The 22,830-nt window shown below is 43.6% G+C and overlaps 1 protein-coding gene across 2 annotated transcripts in view; it reads right to left on the bottom strand.

Annotated features, from left to right (window-relative positions):
* Positions 1-22,830, bottom strand: part of aopep (aminopeptidase O (putative)) — a 68,325-nt gene that overhangs the window by 29,039 nt on the left and 16,456 nt on the right. For both annotated transcript variants that reach the window (XM_076165184.1, XM_076165185.1), the window contains exons 7-14: positions 18,634-18,847; positions 17,595-17,701; positions 12,098-12,200; positions 11,846-11,953; positions 11,245-11,288; positions 8,421-8,481; positions 4,746-4,808; positions 3,391-3,474 (exon numbers count right to left, since the gene is read on the bottom strand). In XM_076165184.1, coding sequence (XP_076021299.1) covers positions 3,391-3,474; positions 4,746-4,808; positions 8,421-8,481; positions 11,245-11,288; positions 11,846-11,953; positions 12,098-12,200; positions 17,595-17,701; positions 18,634-18,847 — 784 coding nt within the window. The remainder of the gene's footprint in view (positions 1-3,390; positions 3,475-4,745; positions 4,809-8,420; positions 8,482-11,244; positions 11,289-11,845; positions 11,954-12,097; positions 12,201-17,594; positions 17,702-18,633; positions 18,848-22,830) is intronic.

The raw sequence follows: 22,830 nt of genomic DNA, 5'->3' as shown, positions 1-22,830 counted from the left end.
TATACAGGAAGGGGATGAGCAGACTCTTTTTAGTGAGGAAGCTGAGAAATTTCAATATATGAAGCAAGATGTTGGAAATGTTTACCAGTCTGTTGTAGCCAGTACACTTCATTAAGCTGTTGTCTGCTGGGGGAGCAGCATCGGAGCCAGGGACACCAGCAGACTTGATAAACGTATTTAGAAGGCTGGCTCTGTATTTGGCTGCCAACCAGATGCTTTTGGGACTGTGATGGAGAAGAGGTCACTAAACAAACTGTTATCCATCATGGATAACCCTGATCATCCTCTTCATCACCTGCTGGACAGACAGCGGAGCTCCTTCTCTAAGAGACTGATCCAGCTTAGCTGTCACAAGGACCGATACAGGAGATCCTTCCTGCCTGCTGCTCCTGCTCCACTCTTTCTGCCCTTTGATCAATATTTTGCCTCTTTACTACTTTATTTTATTTATTATATCACTGTATTTATTTATTATTGGCTTCATGTTTGGATCCTTACTCATCATCTTTGACACATTTTACAGAGGAGCCAAATTGATCGTTGTAAGAATTTGTGCCAACTTTAGAACTTATAAACGTGCATCTTGTGCGAGCTGAATGCTGCATTGGCAGACAAGTTGGCCAAAATCTCCTGCTACTCACAGCCTTTCCCCTACAGGGTTTCTTGTCCTGATCAGCAGGGGCAGGCGGACCCTTTCATTATGGATACCGCGGATGAAAATGAGAGCAAAATGAGGCCCATTATCACACAAGCATGACTAATATCCCTCTACAGATCTCTCCACACACACTGCACACATGCACGCCCATCACACACGCTGTACACGTGTACACAAACAATAGACCCTGGCTTATATGCTAATGTGCTTGAACTGACGTGTTTCCTGCAGGCACGTATGTGTGCATGCATGAACACATACAGGCACAAAGAATAGAGGAAGTTTGTCATGAAACTTGGCTCTATTAAACTGACCAGATCTCATGTCACTCTGTGGGGGGTGTCTGGTTCTTTGCAATATGTGTGTGCATATACGTAGGTGTGTGTGTGCATATAGGTGTGTGTGTGTGTGTGTGTGTGTGTGTGTGTAAGTTCCCTAATCATTCACAATGCCATTAAGGGATAAATGCACCCCTGGCCCAGGCTAATTCCAGCTTACTAAAAGGCAAGTGTACTCTTTCCAACCTCTCACTTTCCACACTCACATCATCTCCTGTTGTTATTCAGTCCTGCGATTCCTTCATCTTGTCCCTCCTCACGTGTCTCTGACACAATCGTTACCTTTGCAACTGGAATTGCAAATCGTCAGCCTCTAACTCATCTCGCACACCCATCAAATCTCAACTCTTGCAATCATGTGGCTTTCATGCCTGTTCTCTCTGTCTCTCACTCTGTCACCAATTTTGTCTCTCCCTCTCTATAAGGCACGCGTGTTTTTTTAGCAAGTGGTGGTTAAGGCTGTAGTTAATTTTTCACATTTTATTTCTTTTGCTCCATGCTCCTGCTGTATCTTCATCTCCATTCCAATCCTTCATCCACTCACCCAACTTTTCCTCCCTCCCTGTCTTGTGTGGTTTGCCACCTCTCCCCCCGACGCGCGCCCACACACACACACACACACACACACACACACACACACACACCCTTACCCCTCCCTCTCTTCTCTCCTCTTTTGCTGCTGGGTGATATATAGGCTTGCAACAGGCTGGTAGGAGCGAGGTGGACATAGAGCAGGGGAGGGGGGGAGAGAAATTGGACGGTGGCGCGTTTGAAGTACATGAAGGAGTAATATAAAATACACCTGGTCCATCCAGGGGCACCGAAACAAAGGGAAGGAAAGGAGAGGTAGAGGAGTGGGGAGGAGGGGTGAGGGGCGAGCTGGGACGCTGGGGAGAGAGAGCGGGAGTGGGGGGTTTGGGAGGGGGGTCACCTCGTGTTTCCTTTCAGGGTGGCTTTTATGGTGTAACTTCAAACGCTGACCTCCCACACCCCCCCAACCTTTCCCTCCCTCCCTCCAGCCGTCCATTCCTCCTCCCTCCCTTCTTGTTCTCACTATTGTGTATGTCCAACTGGACAGTAATTGGCTATTCTTTCATGAGCCTGATTTCAGCACTCTACCCCCCTACACACACACACACAGGAAGAGGCCCTTTCGCTGCCCCTTAGAAGTAAGTGTGTTTGTGCATGTGTGTGTGTGTGTGTGTGTGTGTTGTTAATATGCCAGACGGTAGTATCAGGTGGTTGGAGGCGGCTGCACTGGCTACGGACTCTACAGGCATTTCATTCAAGTCCCACAATCCAGGAAAATAACAACTCAATCACAATGTTTAATGTGTCTGTGTATGAATCAAGATTACATCACCTCACTGGGTCAGGGGTCAGTCCTGAGAACTATTTAGCAGGACACTTCTGATTCAACTCCAATGTTTTGTTTTTGTCCAGAATTCTATTCAAAGAAGTGTGTTCATGCTGTAAAATCATGATGACCCCTAAGAGTTTCCTATAGTGTACAATATTTTTATGTATATTTAAAGTGAAATATGAAAGCTGCCCTACTCTCACTAATGACTTCTGTCCCCCTGTAGCATGTGGATCAGTGTGAGTTCATTAATGATGCAGGCTCATGTGTATGTGTGTGTCAATTAGAGAGAGAAGGGGATTAGCCGACACGACAGAAACCTAATTAACACTATTTGCACACGCATGCACATCCATGTATTTGTTGCTTGCTTGTGTTTGTTGTTTTTGTGATTTTTATGGCATTTTATTAGATAGAGAGCAGCAGGAAGTACGGGCTAGACCACCAGTCCCCACCCGCCAACACAGACACACACAAACAAACACACACATTCTCATGACTTCCTATGACCCCTGGAAATATTGAACCCTACCTTGGCCAATATATGCACAGGGTACACACATACACAGACTCAGGGTGCATTTGGGGGAAATCTATACATGATGATACCAAGCACAGGTTGATTAAATAGAATTTTATGGGAAATTAAAAATCCCATTTCTTTAAAAAGTAAGAGTTAACACAATGAATGTTTAGGATTTAAGGACTTTTAATGGCATTTCTACTTACTTACTTTACTCAATTATTAATGAGTTACTAATGTGACCATTAAATGCCTCCAAGGTCCTTTAATTAACCCTGAGCTGTTTTAAAGCTTTAAAGTGCACACCGTTACCAGTGTTTAAGGGATTATATACACATACTCATTTGAAAATAAAATATTACAGAAAAGAGGCTGTACAGAGACTTTTAAATGTTACTTCAGGGTTAAGAGAGAGCAGGATGACTAACATGGATAGATAAGAGTGGAAGGAAAGAGCATGGGGGCCTAAAGACATCAGAGCGGTCGGTCAGTCGGCCTGAGCGCCTCCTACCTTTTTGTAGTTCACCTTGGGCTGCGTCCTCTTCCGCTTTCTGCCCTTCCCCTGACTCTGGCTGAGGAGAGTCCATTTTACAACCTGCAGGAAGGGACGGACGGACGGACGGGGAGGAGGAAAGAGGTGAAGGCGGGAAAAGAAAGGGTGGAGGTAGGAGGGAGGGAGGGCGAGAGAGAGAGGGGGGGGCGGGGGGGGGAGGAGAGTTGGCAGGGAGTGAGTCAGAGGGATGAGACAGGGGTGACAGAAGACAGTAAGACAAAGAAGGAGAGAGAAATAGAGAGGGAGAGAGCGAGAGAGAGAGAGTTGTCAGATTCAATAGCGGTAAGTAAATATAAACAGACTTCAGGCACACTTTCCATCTCTCAAGTGGAAAGGCACACAATCACTGAGCAGCTCACACGCAAGCTTTCAGAGGGTATAGACACACACACACACAGAAAAATATTCATTGCCGAAACTGCGTCCCCCCCCTATTTCTCTCTTTCTCTCTCTCCCACTCACACACACACATCAATTTCAACCACTGAGTGCTCAATCGCACTCCAAGTAGAATCAACCCAAACAGCCAAGTGAGATAAAAGAGCAATAGTGACAGTATGCGGCTGTGACAGAGTGGGACATTACAGTGGATCTCCATTAGACAGACAATCACTCCTGAAGCTGGAAATCAGGTTTCACATGTGGAGGAAAAAGTTAAGCCAAGTTCATTTCTCAGATGCAATTCTGTGTTCTCTGTGCGTTTCAGGCATTCCTAATACATTTGCCAAATAGTTTATCTGACATCTTATGACCACCTACAGCAGATCCAAACTGACAGATAAAAGGGAGAGAGACAAAACGGGAAAAACAATGAAGAAGATCTCGGGGAGCCCTAATGGGAAATCTGATAGGGAATAAAAGGCGGCACGCAACAGATGTACAGCACAGTGAGCTCCACTTCACTCAGACAGAGAGAGAGAGAGGGGGGGGAGAGGGGGAGAGAGGGGGGGAGAGCGAAGGAGAGGTAGATACAAGTGCAGGAGGTGGAGATAAGAGGTGGTGTTGGTGAAAAAGAGTGCAGAGCGAGATGAAAGAGGAGAAGCAACAGGGAAACAAAATGCTGACGAATACCAGCCGAGGAAAGAGAGTGAAGGGCTGAGAGTGTAAGGTGAAGAATTCCTGATATGATAATCTGAGTCTGTCTGTCTATCGCTCCCAGAACACACACCAACACTGAAAAGACAGACAGACAGACAGACAGACAGACAGACAGACAGACAGACAGGCAGGCAGGCAGGCAGACAGACAGACAGACAGACAGACAGACAGACAGACAGACAGACAGGGTCTAACCCAAGGGAGAGACTGCTTACCTCTGCTTTGACTTCTTCCACCAGCCTTGTCTGTGACCACACGGCACTCCTTTCATACAGCCACTGAACGACAGAGAAGAAGAAAAAGCAGTGAGCCACGGGGAGAGGAAGGTAGAGAGAGAGAGAGAGAGAGAGAGAGAGAGAGAGAGAGAGAGGGAGAGAGAGAGGGAGAGAGAGGGGGAGAGAGAGAGAGCAAGTGATTGGGAGAGAGTGGAATGCTTTGCTGAGGCTGAGCGAGAGAGCCCAAGCAAGCAGGCAGGAAGGGGAGGGAGAGAGGAGAGGTGGGAGGAGAGGGAGTAGGAAGCGCGATCACTTGTTCCTCTGACGGAAACTCGCGACTGGACTCAGGAGGATGGGAGAAAGGAGAGAGAGTTGAGGAGAGGAGGGAAAAAAGAGGAGGAGGAAACATTTCTTTTGAAAAAATCACCTCAATAACAGCAGCAAAACAGGATGGACGGTCCCTAACAACCACCCGCCACTCCTCTACACCTCCGCTCCCCCACCAATATTACACACATGTGCACACAAACACACCCAGCACACAGAGCAGCATCTACACACGCACACACGCACACACGCGCGCACACACACACACACACACACACACACACACACACACACACACACACACACACACACACACACACACACACACACACACACACACATCACTCGAGCAGTGGCTCTGCTGAAAGCTTTAATAAGGTTAAGTGCTGTGTGTGTGTGTGTGTGTGTGTGTGTGTGTGTGTGTGTGTGTGTGTGTGTGTGTGTGTGTGTGTGTGTGTGTGTGTGTGTGTGTGTTTGTGTGTGTGTTGAGGGGCTGAGGGGATAAGGAAAAACACAGACAGGAGACAGATAGAGTGCGTGCATGAAAGAAAGGTGTGTTTGTAATGCAACACCACTCACACACATACAGACAGGGGAGATAATGCACCACCATATCATATTCATACAATACAGGATACACACTCTACACACACTTTCCCACGCATACACAGGCACATGCATGTGTGCAAAGGCAAGGCCCTGCACACACACAGACTCACGTATGTGCAGCGATTTAGCCATTAGTGTTTCCACCACTATACAAAGTTAACCATAACTACATCCTTGAGTACTTATGTGTGTATTATGCAAAAGTACTCGAGCAGAAATAGCATGAAGGTGTGTGACGAGGAGAGAGAGACAGAGACAGAGACAGAGAGAGGTGTTGGAGTGGGTTGTATAGAATGTAGTGAGTGTTGAAGCAGTAAATTGGCATTGTGTAACAGGATACCACACATAGCTCTTTTGCTGCCTGGATCCCCTCTACCATTCCCTGAATAGCGAGGTTTTTGTCTCCTACAAATTCCGTCCTCCTCCCTCACCCCTGTCTGTGTAGTAACTCTCCAGTGAATCAATAAATTGCACAATGAAGTTCCCAATTTTTTTTTTGTTTACCTCTCACTCAACTCAAACAACTACTTCAACTTATCCCTGAGTTTAGAGGAGTGATCTATATGTGTGTGTGCAGGCTTCTTTTCTGCCCCACACATTCCAAAGATCGATTCACAGTCCCACAGTATGCTGAGGCTTTTTATCCTGAATAATAAATGGAGGAAGCTTCAGTAAGGCGGTGTCCTTTTCTTTGTGTTATCAGTCTGCTAGATTTTTATGACTCATGCTTACTACAAAGTCCCTTTGTGTTGAAAGGAAAGTCTAGTGATATTTTTCATACTGCCAAATCACATACAAAAGACTTAAATCAACAATATACAGTATAAACGTGTCTTAGTGGGGTGTTGGGCCACCATGAGCAGCCAGCACAGCTTCAAGCTCTTCTGCATAGGTCGACTGGAGTAACAGAGCACTGTTCTTATCAAGGATAATTCCTCTTTGGTGTTCTGATGATGGTGGTGAAGAGCACCGTCCAACATATTGGTCCGAAGTGTTCAAATGGTTGCGATGTTGTAAATGATTTACACCATGTTCATACTCATTAAACTATGGAATGACCACTTATGCCCTTTGGATGCCCTCCCAAGCACTATGAGTCAACCTGCTATTACATTATGGTTTCTTTCAAACTATTTTCTTACAGCATACATTTCATTTTTGAAATATGTTAAGCTGGATCGTGAAAGCTGACAAGTGTTATTCAGACGAAAACAAATTGGAATGTCTGTTTGGAACTATTTTCAGCCATGCAGTAATTTGATGCAGGAGAGAGTTGTTGCTTGTTAAATAAATGCACTGACTGTGTTTTTGTAGCGATGAGACAGTGAGGCTCTGTGTTTTTTAAAAGCATTTGGAAGACATTCAGACTTTGGCCACACTGAACACAATTGTTAGTTGGATGCTTGCATTGTTTTTGCATTTTGGTCAAACAATTTGGTGACAATAAGAAAAAAACAAAAAACAAGCCAAGATTTTCCTCTAATTCCAACCAAACTAGTCAATCTGGCAGGAAATATACACAGCAACACCAGCCTGATGCTTGTAGAAGCAGATGTAAAAGTAAACACAGCATAGTAGAAAAAGACAAATCAGCTATGCAGTGGCCTGGAGGTTGTAAGAGACTACATAAGGTTACTGAATGCTCTGGTGATTCAAGGCTAGTCTTTATTTAAACAAAGTACCTCAGCCTAGATCCATCATCCCAAAGGGACTGCTTACTCATCTCAACTCTGAGGGCTGAAATAGACCAGCACTGGCCTTCCCATTCCGCACTTCTTACTATGAGATCAGTGGATGTCATTGTTTATTATTAGGCCAAACCACTTCCTGCCTTTCTCCAATTTAAGCCTTGCCAGAGTACAGTGTTCTAATGGAGCAATGATTGGGGGTCAATGGTAAGAGAGCGAGAGAGCAAGAGAGCAAGAGAGCGAGAGCGAGAGCGAGAGCGCGAGAGAGAGAGAAAGAGAGAGAGAGAGAGAGAGAGAGAGATTTTAAAAATGTGTCTATGTGTGTAGTGTAGATAATACACAAGCGCTTGCATTTGTAAAAGGTTTCAATCGATCTGGCTGATCTATTAGGCAGTGACTGGCACATCAAACGAAAAAAAATGCTCCTCAAAAGCACTTTACCATCACCCAATCAGGTGTGAGAAAGCAGCAGCCCCTCTACACTGTCCTTCCCACCCCCCAGAGGCCCCTGCGAGGCTCCAGTTACATCATCACATAATCTAGAAGGTGAAGGTTCCCAGACAGCAAGAAAGACACACACACACACACACACACACACACACACACACACACACAGACAGACTTACACAAAATGCACAAAACAGAGTGCTAATTAAGATCAGTTACCATGGAGATAGGAGAAACGAGGACGCTGTTAAATGGATTGATCATCTGCGTCTGTGCGCATGTGTATGTGTGTGCCCTTAAAATCCTCATATCTGTGACTATGGCTGTTAGATGGTTAGAGGGCAAACACATAGAGGCACTGCTCATCATGGAAAGACACACTTTCAGCAGGGAAACATACCTGATGATAATGACACCCAGCACTAACTAGGCACTTTGTTGTGAACTTCCACTTCTACTTTTATTCCAGAGGAGAATATTGATTTAAAAAAATGGTAATAAGTTATTATTTCATTGTCTCACTAAAGATTTTTTCTATTCTTAACACAAAGAAACGAAAGAATGAAGAATAACGAAAAGAAAAAAAAAAAGAAACTCCTCATACCTTAGTAATTCCTGGTCGATCCAGCCAGTCAGCATAAATAGCATTGAGGGTGAGGCCTTTTCTGGAAACAATGGCACAAGTGTTAGTATTATTCCTATTATAATAGTAGTGACTGTTATTGCCCAAGACACCCAGTAAAAACACAGCTCTGGGAATATGCCACTGGGGTCATGATGGACTGGAGGTTTAAACAAATGCCTGAGACAAAACGAGCACACCCACTCTCCTTTACAAGTAGGATCAATCACACGGATTAACTGTACATGTATAAAGGCCTGTGGGCATGTGTATGACAGGCCAACGTGAAGGTTTAGCACAGGTGTAAGAAAATGGTAACCTACTACACAGTCAAAGAGAGAGTGTCAAAGAGTACGCAAAGTACACACCAAGTCAGAGAGGAACTGCACTCCCCCTGATAATCATGCAAGAGTATGCTTTAAGGAAAATTCCACACAGTGTAACTCTGACTTTGTTACTGGATCTATTAAAGCCCCAATGACTCTGGATTTTGGAGTTTCTGCATATCTGCTAACGTACTGTATATACCACCAACATATCTGCTTTCTGTAATATGGGTCAAGCTCTAGTGTTTATAATGATCTGTGATGTTCAGTACATCACAGGTGTTACCTCATAAGAAATAGTTGTAAATAATAAATTTGCATTCTCAAACCTCTTGAATTTCAGTTAAGGATTTCCCACTTTTATTCAAAGCCCTTCTGCCTGAACACTGCGCAGCAATCAATGTGAGGAGCTGAGGGGTCTAAAGTGAGCCTTTGTGTTTGTATTTTTATTTTCAAGTAATGAATGATTTGTTTTTAGACAGTGGATAACTCCTGCTTCCAAATTTTACCAACAACAAAATATAAAATCAAGCACATCTGCAGCACTATCAAAAATAAAAAGTTCAAAGATGATTATAGCTATTCATACAGCTGCTGTGTTGTTTCCATGACGCTGAGGCGACATATTTACTGTGTGCAATTGCAAGTTAGGCAATTTCAGACACATAAAAAAGTCATTACAATTAACCAAATGGCAGAAAACACGATGCTTTCCATGACGCACCAGCTCCTGCAGCTGACCTGACGATGTCATTAGTGACTTCACCACAAGGCCGTTTTAGTGGTCAGTGTTTCTCTTGAGTGGCAAACAAACGGTGCAGTCATTGAATACAGTTAATACATCACATATCCTGCAGTAATGAGTAATAATGGAGGCAAACTTAGTGTCTGTTTGAAAGATAAACTGTGTCAACCTAATTGAGATGCTAATAAATGATTTTTTTTATGTGTATTTCCATAATTGATTTGTGTTTGGGTCATTAACTGGCAATCTTTACCATATTCGTTAATATATCACTAAATGTATGTTCTCTTTTGATTACAGTGTTCTTATGTATCTTTCCTGATCATAAATGAAAATACAGCTTTCTTCAATTTTTACAAACACATCAATATACAGTAAACTAACTTTTAAGATCTCAAGTGGATTAACCTGTTGCAGGGGATTATTGTGGAATAAACCCTTACTAATCATACGGAAATACATCATTTCACAACATATCAAATGACTGAAATGATTTCATTACTTACTACAAGCTTCCATTGAAAAAAGTTGTTAAATTGCTGTTACCCTGCGCTAGTCTAGCAACTGGGCCGCTACGTAAACAGTAGCAGACTATTTAGAGTTCAAGTTAAATGTGTGTGTAAGTGAATAGGACATCTTTCAGGACGCAAATAAAGATGCCTAGTCACTGAAAACCTGACACGTTTTCCTGTCAGTAACAGGAAAACAATGCTAGTTGGTCGCAGCAATGCTAGTTTGTAGCAGCAATGCTAGTTTGTAGCTAGCAAGGATAGCTGGTTGACCAATTAGAATTGCACATTAGAGACAATTGAGTTCTTAAGTGTCCATTAATAAAACAAAAAACACTTAAAATGAGGAGACAGATGATGAGGAACATTGAGAGTTTTTATGGGCATTATTTAGTACCCAGGTAAAGGCAGGGCACATGGTGGTGGCACACAGTGTCCCTGAACCCTCAATCGAATGTGTCTATCCTCACCCTAATCCTTCCTCCTCTGGGGGTAGGGGGGCTGTTTACTGAAAGAGGCATCAGATGCAAATATTGACTGTCCTCGAGTTTTACCCTCTCCCTCTGTTTAATTCAATCAATCTGTCCGCGAACAGTGGCACGCTCCACATGGCAGAAAAGGCAAAAAGAGCAGAGAAACAAAAAAAAGGGAGCTAATCAGAGACAGTGATAAGAGAAGTGTGACGAGAGGGAGAAGACAGAAGGCGGGGAGCGAGCGGGAGGGAGGGAGAGACAGGCAGAAGAAGAGGAGGTTAATGAGGCAATCAACAGAAATAGAGAACTGAATGATTAGGGGAGTAAGAGGAGGGAAAGGGAAAATTAGAGAGGAGGAGAGCAGGAGGAGCAGTTATCCTTTTGCACTTCAATGATCTTAAAGACTGGATGAGACTGCTCTCTAACAGGACTCGTGCTGGGAAGCTTCCACTGCTGCGTTGCCACAGCAAGTGTCACATTAGTATTTGCAGAACCGCGGCCAAATCAATACCTGTGTAACAAAATCAGAGCGTTTTCAAGTATTTGACACTAAACTCTACTGACTAATCACCTCTGGTGGAAAGAAGTTGAGGAGTGAGAGAAAATTAATGAGTAAGATCCCATCAGTGTTCCCGGACCTGGAAACAATTTCGCAATGCTTGAGCCCAAACCAAAGTTCTTTTATGCGTCCAGGCATCATTCATAATTCATAGAATTATAGTGTGTAAGCATTATTCATAGGCACTTACATACCCCAACATGTCGGGAAAGGTAATCAGCAGCATTTGCAGGAAATCCTATCCAAAAAGAACAAAGGAGACAGAAACGGAGGGGTTTGGGGAGTAGAGTGGGATGAAGAAAGAAGAAAGAAAGAGAAAGGCATATCTGATCTTAAGTCACAAGCACAAGGTCAAAGAGTGTTTATGTTACATCCATAATTTAGTGGCAAAGACTCTGCCTGCCACTGAAGACACAGGAGGCAGGTGGAACACATCACACACACACACACACACACACACACACACACACACACACACACACACACACACACACACACAAACTCCAGGTGTGATCACTCAGCCTCGTGGCCCCGGCAGAATAAACATACGTTGCTGGTCTGATATATGGTCATCAATTTAAAATGCTGTCGGCGCACTTTCAGCAAATGTAACACTGTAGCAATCATGCTTACATTCGGCTCTCAATTAATTTATGAATACAACACGGCCCCTGAGAGATGGATCACATTAAAGGTGGGCAAAATCTGACTTCAGATCTTACTTGCCTCTGAGGTAGCAGCGAGACAAAGAGATTTGCCATTTGGTCACACATATTCCTGTATCACAGTTTCTACCTGAGATAAAATGAGTTGTCCGTGGTATTTCTTCACAAATAATCTGAAGAAGTAGAGGAATTGTTGTTCTCCTACTTGATCGGCCAAGAACCTGAGGAGGAAGTAGCCCTTGACAAAGCAGAAGACAAAGACAACATGATTCATTGATGATGAGAAGGACCTACAACTATATCCATGACTATTATTATAGGAATGTGGTCCTCCCTCCATGCTTTAACAGCATGTTTTTCCATCCCTCCACTGACATCTCACCTTGAGGTAGTGCACTTGCATGAAGGTTTTGTCAGGGTTGAGGGCATGTTTCACCACGGAGGAGCCGGAATCACTGACCTGACCAGTGTTCTCCATATTAGGTCTGCGGAGGGAATCAGAAATTGAGCAAAGAAACGTATGAAATGTGCAGACGGACCACTAGGGAGATGGACACACAGAGAGAGGCATTCAGCACACACACTTACCAGAAAGGTGGATCAGCAGGAGGACAGAAAGTAAAAACCGGGGCAGGTTGAAGTTAGAAATAACATGCAATGTTTTCATTTCCGTCTACTGTCATTTCAGTTGCATTGTGAAAACCAGAACTTCTAAATTGCAAGAATACAATGTCAGCAACGCTAAATTCAGCCTCTGTCAATCCTCTCAATGGTGAACACATTTCCAAGCTGCCATACTTTGCCTGAAGCAGGCTAGAAATCACGTCAGTGATTTACCATAGCATGCTACAGTGTTTATACGACCTCATAGTGCTGTGCTTTAGGACTTTACTGCCCATGACTCACTGAGCAAACATATAACACGAGCACACGTCAAGAAGCACCCCCATCTTTCACAGATACACAAAAGAGGCATGCTCATGGTTTCACCCCGCTCTCACACACGCACAGATGCACACACACACATACAAATCCTCCTTCAACAGCCATAAACACACAAACCACACAAACACATAAAACTAATAACAGACAAACAAACAGAGCGCTGATGTGGGATGCTGTGCAATGATAGTTTCAGTTAGCTTGTATTGATCAGGCTGAGCAGATTAACTCAGTGTACCAATAGGAAGGCCTTGAAGGATCACCCTTCCGCCAAGTCGATACACCAGGCGCCTCGCCCACCAATCAATACACCCTTCATCACCGGCTTGCACTTTTACTCGGGACACACAAAGACACAAATGGACAGGCCATAAACAGAAATCCACATTCTTATTCCGATCCACTGCATGTATAATGTAAAAGTTAAGAGTTTAATTCATCTTATCTTACTGGCAAAGGTTCCAGCGGTGACCCCTAAATGGTCGCATACTTGATTTATTTGCGTATTGAGCGGAAAAGCAGGAAGAGAGGGGAGACAAAGAAGGTTAGGGTCAAGAGGAGAACTCGGAGTGGGACAGAGAGGGAAAGGAATCGAGGAGAGGAGGCTAAGGGGAATGTTTGGTTTGCTCAGTGGACTGAGAGGAAGTCATCAGCTTCCTGGAATTTCTAAATGTTACTGCTCGCTCTAACAAGGTCTCTGTATGTGTGCTTTGTCTCGTGTGAGCATGCACAAATGTGATGCATCACGATCACAATGCCCAAGGGCTGATTTGGAAATGTACAATAGAAAACATAAATAACATAATGTGGCTTAACAATTAGAGAAAAACTTTGTCCAAAACTGAGGCCTGTAAGGAACTAAAAGTATTGACCTTCTTGGTTCAGCAGTTGGCAATGCTGCTACTGGGGATACAATGCAATGCAAAACAATGCTCTACCAATAATGAGTTCAATCAGGTGTGTTTAGCCAATCAAGAGCAGGGAGGCGCCAGCTCTTGAGCAGTGAACACACCTGATTTAGCTAATTATGTGTAAGCAGGGAGAGAGTGATGTGGGTCCCCAAGTGCAGGGGGAACAAACTCTCAGTTGCCAACGTACTTGCTCTAGTTTTTACAGAATGTTCTGCCTGTAAGTCGTTTATTTGTTAAATCCGCGACAACTATGGAAAAGCAGCAGAGCAACATGAGGCTCCCATTGGATCTTGGCCACCTATTGAATGTAGACCCAACGTAATTTTAGCACTGATCTCAACTGCCAGCGTATTTATTTAAAAATTTTTATTAGTTATCCAATAACTTTAAAAAATCAAGTAAAATCATTTTGGCTTTAGGCGTACATAGCGCTGCAGAGTTGTGTGTTGATTCTCAGTGGGATCAGCAGCACTTGCAATCCTTTCACATTGAAAGGAGACATTTGATTCATTGATGATACAGAAAAATGTTTTACTCCATGCATGTCGTATTTGCCCTCCATCTTCCTCTGCTAGTAGTACCCATGTCTGTCTGTTAGTGGTGATAAGATGGAATATACTCCTTTAGAGACAGCTTGATGTGCTGTATCCCTGGGAAAGTATACCGGTCCTTGTGTGTGAGTGTGTGTGTCAGATTGAGAATTACAGAGTGAAAGAGGCTCTGGTGTAAAGCAATGACAGGGCATGTGTTTCCAGAAAAGACACAATGTCAGGTACGTGCGTCAGAGACACTGCCGGCACAGTGTGGAGAGGAGAAATGTTGATCCATCACTGCCGTGTTAGACAAAGCAACACCACCCTTCCCACCGTCCGGACTAGGGATGTATGGATGTGTAAATCCCTGTCTTTTGCCGTCTCTCTTTGTCAGAGATGATTTACTATAGCTTTAAGAGGAATCGTTGCCCGCTGCCGGGGTGAATCACACAACAGCTCAATGTATTTCATAATAAATGGTCCTCTTATCTGGCTTGTAGGCCATGTGTGTAAGAGGGAGTGTGTTTGTGTGTGTGTGTGTGTGTATGTTTGGGTGTGCGTACGTAACCATGTGCCCACCTGGGTGTGTCTGGGATTGAGAGTGAGCAGGAGGAAATCGGGATCTATTACTGACAGAAGTTGATGTCAAACGGACGCACACGCGCGCGCACACACACACACACACACACACACACACACACACACACACACACACACAGAGACACACACAGAGGTTTATAGCTCCATGAGCCATATCCTGACAAATTACACTGGGTTGACTGTGGAAACCGGATAAGGTAGAGCAGCGCTCCCAGCAGCCCAGTAAATCAGCAGGGAGAATGGCGTCTGGCCCAGGCTGCCCTAAATATAACTCATCTGAAATGGACTGATAAACAGTGGCCATTGGGGCCCATTCTGGATCCTGGGTTGTCGATTGTGACCCACTGAACTTGGAGATCACAACCTGCTATGAAGCCTTTACGTGTGTTTGTGTGCACACTAGCGAGGCATTTGTGCGTTCTCTGTGCATCCCATTGTGCTTTCCCTCCTCTCACAGGGGCCTCTCTAATATTTCTCTGTGCGCTGTGACAACCAGTTTGTGTTTATTCATATTATGTTTCCCCATAATTGCAATAGTGTGGAGCCACATCAGAACTTGGACACGGAGGCAGTCTAGACCACATCAATAGGCTTCAAATGGCCTGTTCCCAACTTTGGAGCAAACTTAGCAATTAGTTTTATTTGACCGTCCCATGCCCCCGATCTTTGTATTTACATTTGACTAGAATAACACAACTGAGGGTGAAATGACTCTTAAAACAAAGCAACCGCCGCTCAATCATCAATCCAGTACGAGTGCAGGATTCCTCAATATCTTAACATGGTTTGTACTGCAGTCAGACAGGAGGATTAAGAAATGGGGTTTTCCCTCTGGTGCCACTTTGGCAAAGCCTCGACTTTTCAGCACTAATGTGTGAGCATGCAACAAAAACCACAACATATACTTAGGTACTGTGTGTGTGTGTGTGTGTGTGTGTGTGTGTGTGTGTGTGTGCGTGCGTGCGTGTGCGTGTGCGTGTGCGTGCGTGCATATATTGTTTGCATTTTTCCGATGCTTGTTTTATGCTGTTGCATTGACCCCGTCAGGTGCAGTCACCTGCCTGTTTGCCTCATAGGGGACCACCCTGACGCACTGAAAGAACACCATTAAACCTTTTCATTCATACACAGCTTCACATAAGGTGCTCAACTATCATGAATTTTACCGTGGATCCAGCTGCCATAAATGTGGAACTTCATTAAATATGCTTGAAGATGAAAAAAGGTTTGGTAGAGAAACCAATTTCCAAACACAGTCCCTCATGAAGCTCACTGGATACTATCACATTTTTCAACTCTCTCTGGGTAAATATTACATTCCTCCAACTCAGTCTTTTGGAAGCATTAATTATCATGTGCAACCATTTCAAATGATAGGAAGACTCCATAAATCCTTCAGGACTGGATGAGTGCATTCTTAAAATGTCATTTGCTATTAGTTAAGCTTTCCTCTAACTCAGCATGCAGGAGACACTGAATTGATCACAAAATACAATCAACTGTTGACAGCACATTGTTAGTGGAGTGATGTAGCTTGACGTTAGTGCCAAGCGGAAGTGCCATGTAATCAATATCACTTGAATTTGCTGTTAAACTCTTTATAGCCACTCAAATGCATCAATGTCACCACGCCATGCTACAAGTGTCATCTCCAGTGAAAAGGCCCAACATGAAAGGTACAATTGAGGTGTTTTCCACCCTTAAACATTTATTTATTCTGTATTTTCTACATACAATCCCGCCAGTGACACTGTGATTCCACAGGATAAAACAAACAGGGTATGTGTTCCACACTGTCAGGATAAGATAGAGCGTTTGTGCACGCATGTTGTGCTTGAATGTTAAGCTTGTGTAAGACCTGACAGTACAATACACTCGGATATACTTTGTTGCCACACCTGAAACACCTGCACCTTGGAATGCATTTAATCTACGCCTCCAGTGTGTGTCTGCTCACGTGTAGACACTAACACAACAAAAACTCATAATCTATTAATTCCCTCATCTTTCCTTTGAGCTATTCAACATATAGACATTTAGATGAAGGCAGATACACCCGATTAGAAACGTTTTTCTCTCCTGACTCAAAATCTTTTGTAAAACTGTTGCTAAGCAATGAGACTAAATCTTCCCAGGTGTGAATGTTACTGGATCTGTATGAAACAGGACGATGCTCAAAAACAACATGCTTTGAAAATAAAGACAAAAATACAATAATTGATTGACACTATGCAACCAAAACACGCATAGCAACTATAACTGTAGTTCAGTGGTTCCCAGACGCTCATTCTCGCTGCAGGAGGATGAGCGTCTGTATTGTTTTATATCGGGGGGTGCGAAAAGAAGAAGTTTGGGAACCAGTGCTCTAGTTCATACCACTCGTATTAAAAATATGCATCAGTGTTGGTAGAAGGTAAGAAATGCTCCCCACATTTAGTGGTGTATGCAGTATGAGGAACAGCAATTTTCCTCCTGCCACGATTGCACAAGCTTTTCACTTACCCTGAATCAGTGGCTATTATAGGGAACTAACCTGCACATATGTCATATATGTGGTGTGTCAATAATGAGCGTTTGCATCACTCGCACAAATGGCATGACAGTCACTGGCCCTCTGATGCATTTACTTCGACTACAACTGCTGCAAAGTATATAATGCACAAGGCAGATTAAGGCAAATTGCCTATGAATATTGATCAGGAACAAGTAATGCCACAAATGAGGAATGATAAAACCAACGGTGCAAAGGAATACCAATCGCTACCAAAACGTAACCTAACTTCAGTGTGAGAAGATTTGGAAAGAACTGCTGGTAATATTAAACTGTTAGTCGAATCAACCCCCAGGAGGTTATCCCACTGAGAGTGTCTGGTTCAAACAATCAGAGACACACCTGAGAATCTGAAGTTCCTCCTCTGAGTTCTGCAATTCATCAGAGAGTCGCCTCCACCTGAGCAGTGCCTTCAGGTCAGACTGCTCCTCTGCCGCTTGTGACGAGAGCTGGAGAGAGAGAGAGAGAAGTGGGTGTAAATGAGGCAGAGTCAGAAATCAGAAGAGAGAAAACTAAATATGGAGACAGAACAGGCAAATGCACCATACTGCTGTGACAAAAGCAGCATTGAAAATCGTAAAACCTCGTAAATCTCAGCCAATCTCTGCTTATAGCTACTCTTTCACAGCCAAGGTCACATCATAAAGATGCCATGATTAAACAGAGCAGACGCAAGACAAACATTTCTGTGTAACTGTAGATGCTGTGGGAAAAGCAAGTAGGACGATTAGAGCCTCAACTCCTTGACTAACGTGTGTGAACATGACCCTTGATAAGGGGCTGTTTTGGGTGTTGTAAGTCAGTGTTTTGCACCAGTGTTGCATGCTCCTCCTGTCTCTTATTAATGCTCAGCAGGCATCTCTAATGAAGTGGCTACACGTGGCCTCCTGGTTTTATACGTCTGAAGCAGTGTGAGGTGCACAACCCCCACAAAGCCTGCAGCCTATTCTTTTACTTTTCATCTACTCCTTTTACATTTCCATTTTTAAGGGTGAGGTGGCCTCAGTAGCTCTTTTTCAAGGCTCTAATGTGGCTCAGCTTAGTGCTCCTCTTTCAAGGGTCAGCAGCAAAGTTTGGGGTTTCAATGGCTCGTTGCGTGGTTGGTCCCCGCACTTCTCCATTCTTTTGCTCTGTATGCCTGACGGTCCAGAAATTATTGTTTATGTTTTTGAAGGAATAAGCTTTTGCAGTTAAACATGATCATTGTTAAAGTCAACCCGACATGCAGTGCAACCACAACAACCATTTGGAAGTTTACCACATTAGCTGAACAAATACACAATGTATGTATAATATCTACAGTATCTAGTGGTATGTCAGGAGGATGATGATGACGATGATGATGACAGTGATTGACAAAATATCTGCGTAGTAGACGGACCTGTTGTGCATGGGCCCAGATGATGTCCTCCAGGTAGGTGGCAAACCCTTCGCTGATCCATTCCTCCGTCCAGTCCCTGGCTCCTATCACCAGGCCAAACCAGGAGTGTGCAATCTCATGGCACAATCTGGATCCGCACAGAGAGCGGCTGTTCTCTACGGAACCGGGACCGCCAGCATACAACACACTCTGGGACAGGAAAACTATGTGAGGGCTGGGAAAAACAAACAACAGAAATGAATGGAGGTGAAGTGGGAGTGAGATTAGTGGAAAAATCAGTAAGACAAAGCCAGAAAATAAATATGAAAGGGGGAAGAGAGTGGAATAAAGGCTGCAAACCAGATCATACAGGGTTCACATGTCTGTTGTGTAGCTTGGGGCCAGACCAAGGCGTGATCACTAAAACCTTAATATCAATTCCAACACAAACAGGGAGCCAATGGAGAGAATGGGGTGATTTGATGTCGTCTGTGAAACGACATCTTGCTTGAACACGCTATATGCTAAGACATCTGTGCATACTAATTGACTTTGCTATCAAGTGCCAAGTCCTTAATTCAACTTGCCTTTTTCTTGGCAAAAGGCGACACATTAGTCATCTTACCACATGAAAAGATGATGGGCAAGAAAGAGGTAAAGGACTGAGTTGCACAGCCTAACCCTGAACTCTATATAGACATATTGTGTAAATTATGAGTGACGGTAATCTTTACATTAATTGCATCTTCTAACAAAATGATGTAGCGACTTCCACTGATGTTTGCTTCTGTGTAGGGGTATATTTATAAATACATATGCAAAAAGATCCTTCAGCAATGCTACAGAGAATATTTTGTTTTTCAGAGCACTACAAAAAACAATAGTGCCTGTGTGTGTGTGTGTGTGTGTGTGTGTCTTATTCGACTACAAATCAACAGCCTCATTACGCTTTCGGCCAATAAGAACACATTATCAAATGTCTGAGCCAACGAGAATTGAAGAGGAAATAACAACGCCGTGAGCAGCTAAATTCCAGTGTAATGGTTAGCAAATGTGGGTTGGTAAATGTTCTTCTGCACAGATAGAGCTTTCCACCAATGTCCGTTTTTGATGATAAAAGAACCCAAATTAAGACTGCGGTTTTCCCTTTCGACTTGATCAAAGAAGTAAATTTGACGTTTGACAAGGGCTTGGAAAGTTCCCCTTACTCTCTACATGATGAGAGAGAACGCCAACCGTGTCCTGAAATAAGCCTGAAATGGCCACAAACCTCATTCAGACACTAATAGACTAAGTTCACCAATGAAACAGAGGTAAGCTAAACTTTCCACTTTCAAACAACAAATTACACAACATCCCGGTCATTCTTTGCTGTTTAAAACTGCCGTGCAGTTTCAGCAACATTCGCATTACTTTTGTTGTTGAAGTACTTCAGTCAAAAACATCCATTCAAGCCTACTGCTGAACAGTGGCAGTGGGATCCTGGTTGCACAGGACCAACAGGAGCGCTCTGTCAAAGCCAAGGTCATAGCTGAAGACTTTTCTGGAGCATTCTTCACTCCCTCCTTATGTAACCGTGTGTCTGCACCCTGAGGGGCTGAGGGCCGACTGTGCGTGAGAGGCAGGCTATTCTTCAGCCGAAGAATGGGAGAGGGGTCACGGAGGTGCAAATGAATGGTTTCTCTCTCCCCTGGCTCATATAACAGCATTGGAGTGTCTAGGGTTCCTTTCACACTCTCTACAACTTTAGTGTCCCAACCACTATTGACCTGACACTGGGGGGAGGATTTACGGAAATCTGCAGCTTTCTAAAAGCAGGGGATTTCTTTTTAGGGTCACACCAGCCCGCTGCTGGTACAGATAGGCTACGGATCCTTCCAGAGAAGAGAACAAACGTCTTTAACACTACTTTCAATAAACCATAAGTCATTTTTATTACAGGTAACATCATCACATATACCATGTCGCATTAGATCAATGGTTCTCAAACTGTGGTACGAGTATTATTGGTGGTAGCCAACCTATGCCGCCTAACCTTATGCCACCTGGTGTTACATTGACTTGCCTAATTGAGCCCATATGCACACTGCCTACTTCTACATGCTGTCAGTTACTTTTTACCCTCTTACATACTCGTAGACAACAAACACACCCACTTAGACAGCAGATAACGGCAGCGGGGACTGATTTGTATACAAAGAAATCCACTCCTTACATGTATCACTTTCACGTTTCTCTTCTTCTTCTTTTATACAACATACTGAGTCCACCTTTAAATACACAGTGGTCCATCTCGCAAACGATGGGACACAGCAGCTGAACATCATTTGACAGCATGACCTGACTTTACCTGTTGGACTGTGAATCTAATCCCACAGCTACAATAAGCTCACATATTGCTGTCATTGAGGAATTATATCTGAGGCAGTAAAATGAGCTGCTCTCATTGAAGAACGATTAGCATCTTAAAACACGAGATGACAGACGAGTTATTTTCCTACCCTGCAATAACCCAATTATGATGACAAGGTAAGTCAATTATGCAGGAAAACCGCGGGTAAAGTCCTAGGTAAGGCTGGGTGTGCCAGACAGTTTATTTTAGAGGCAAACAAAATCGGATATCTGAACAGCACGACAAGTCCTTATTTCCCCAAGGGCAGTTTTATCAGATAGGAGGCAGGACCTCGCCTTGTGTTATTTAGAAACATGTCAACATCATACAATGGGGTCTTATGGGCATCATTTCCGAGTCAGCATCTCAAACAAATCTAATCCTGTGTTTTTCCTGATTACACAAACAAAGGCTCTCACTGGAGCAGGAGATGCTAACATTAGCCTTATGAGTTTCTTTGTAGCCTAATCTTATTCCCCCACAATTGGATAAGCACGCCTTTGTTGTCAGTTCCAGCAGTGCCCCTGTGTGTGTGTGTGTGTGTGTGTGTGTATGTGTGTGTGTGTGTGTGTGTGTGTGTGTGTGTGTGTGCGTGTGCGCGTGTGCGTGTGAGTGAGCGAGAAACACAAAGACAGGCTTTCAGAGACGGCACTTGCACATGCTCCTCTGAGGGAGGCAGAATACATCACTACAGTGACAAATAGTGTCATCCCACCATGGTTGTGAATAACAACAGCATCTTTCACATTCACACATACACTGATTGACATTAGTTGACATCTGGGAGTTGTCAGTAACACGCATGAGACTACATGCATGCAGGCATGACACACACACACACACACAGACAGGCACACACACACACACACACACACACACACACACACACACACACACACACACACACACACACACACACACACACCACACACACACACACACACACACACACACACACACACACACACACACACACACACACACAAAACCTGTCTGCATGATAGAATTCAATCTTTTTTCCTCTCCAATTATCTAGTTATGTGCTGTTTATAAGGAAGGCATAAACAATTTGACATGCACATGAAATAGTATCTTTGCTTTGATATAAAAAAAACGAATATTATTTATAAATGAGCACGACTTCAAAACGATGTCACAAGACGGAAAAATCACACCAAATACCACAATGTGATTGTATATCTGATATTAAGAACAGGGAGTAATGAATCAACACAGCAACACATATTGACATTTTCAGTGTCTGCTGGTGGTCTCACTGATATCTTTGTGCAGTCATTTGCACCGATGACATTTGCGAAGCCAACAATAGCAAAAATACCCATAGAAATGAAAAAATAACACCTCTACGTCTTTGTTCATCAGCCCTGCCCTTATAAGAGCACTGACACCGCCATGTTTACATCCAGTCCAGGCCTGTAAATGGCATTCACACAATATCACCTTGTATGAATATCACATCATGTTCAGGTAATGAATGCCACATCAACATTTCCGGTGATTGATTTGTTTCAATTGTTAGTTTTTCATCACTTGCACAGGTGTGTGTTAACTTTTCAGTCCATTGTGTTTTGTCCCCTTCAATGCTATTGAGTAGCAACTTGTACTGTGGACTTGGATTACATGAAATACATTGTGTTTCTATGCACATATCAGACAGTAGTGCAGAAGTTAATGCAGCTCCTGTCTGGAGAGGACCAGGCGTAATGAAAAACCATGTCGGTCCTAAGTTTGAATTGCAAATAGCTGCAGAAACTCCTCTTTTAGAGGAAACTCGCCCCCATTTGTATAAGTCACCTAGAGGGCTT

Source organism: Genypterus blacodes, unplaced genomic scaffold (genome assembly GCF_046128005.1).
Source record: "Genypterus blacodes isolate CSIRO-AG114 ecotype Tasmania unplaced genomic scaffold, CSIRO-AGI_Gbla_v1 ptg000141l_1, whole genome shotgun sequence".
In the NCBI taxonomy this organism is placed as follows: Eukaryota; Metazoa; Chordata; class Actinopteri; order Ophidiiformes; family Ophidiidae; genus Genypterus; species Genypterus blacodes.
Note: the sequence above shows the minus strand (reverse complement) of the source record. Positions and strands in the feature narration are given on the sequence as shown.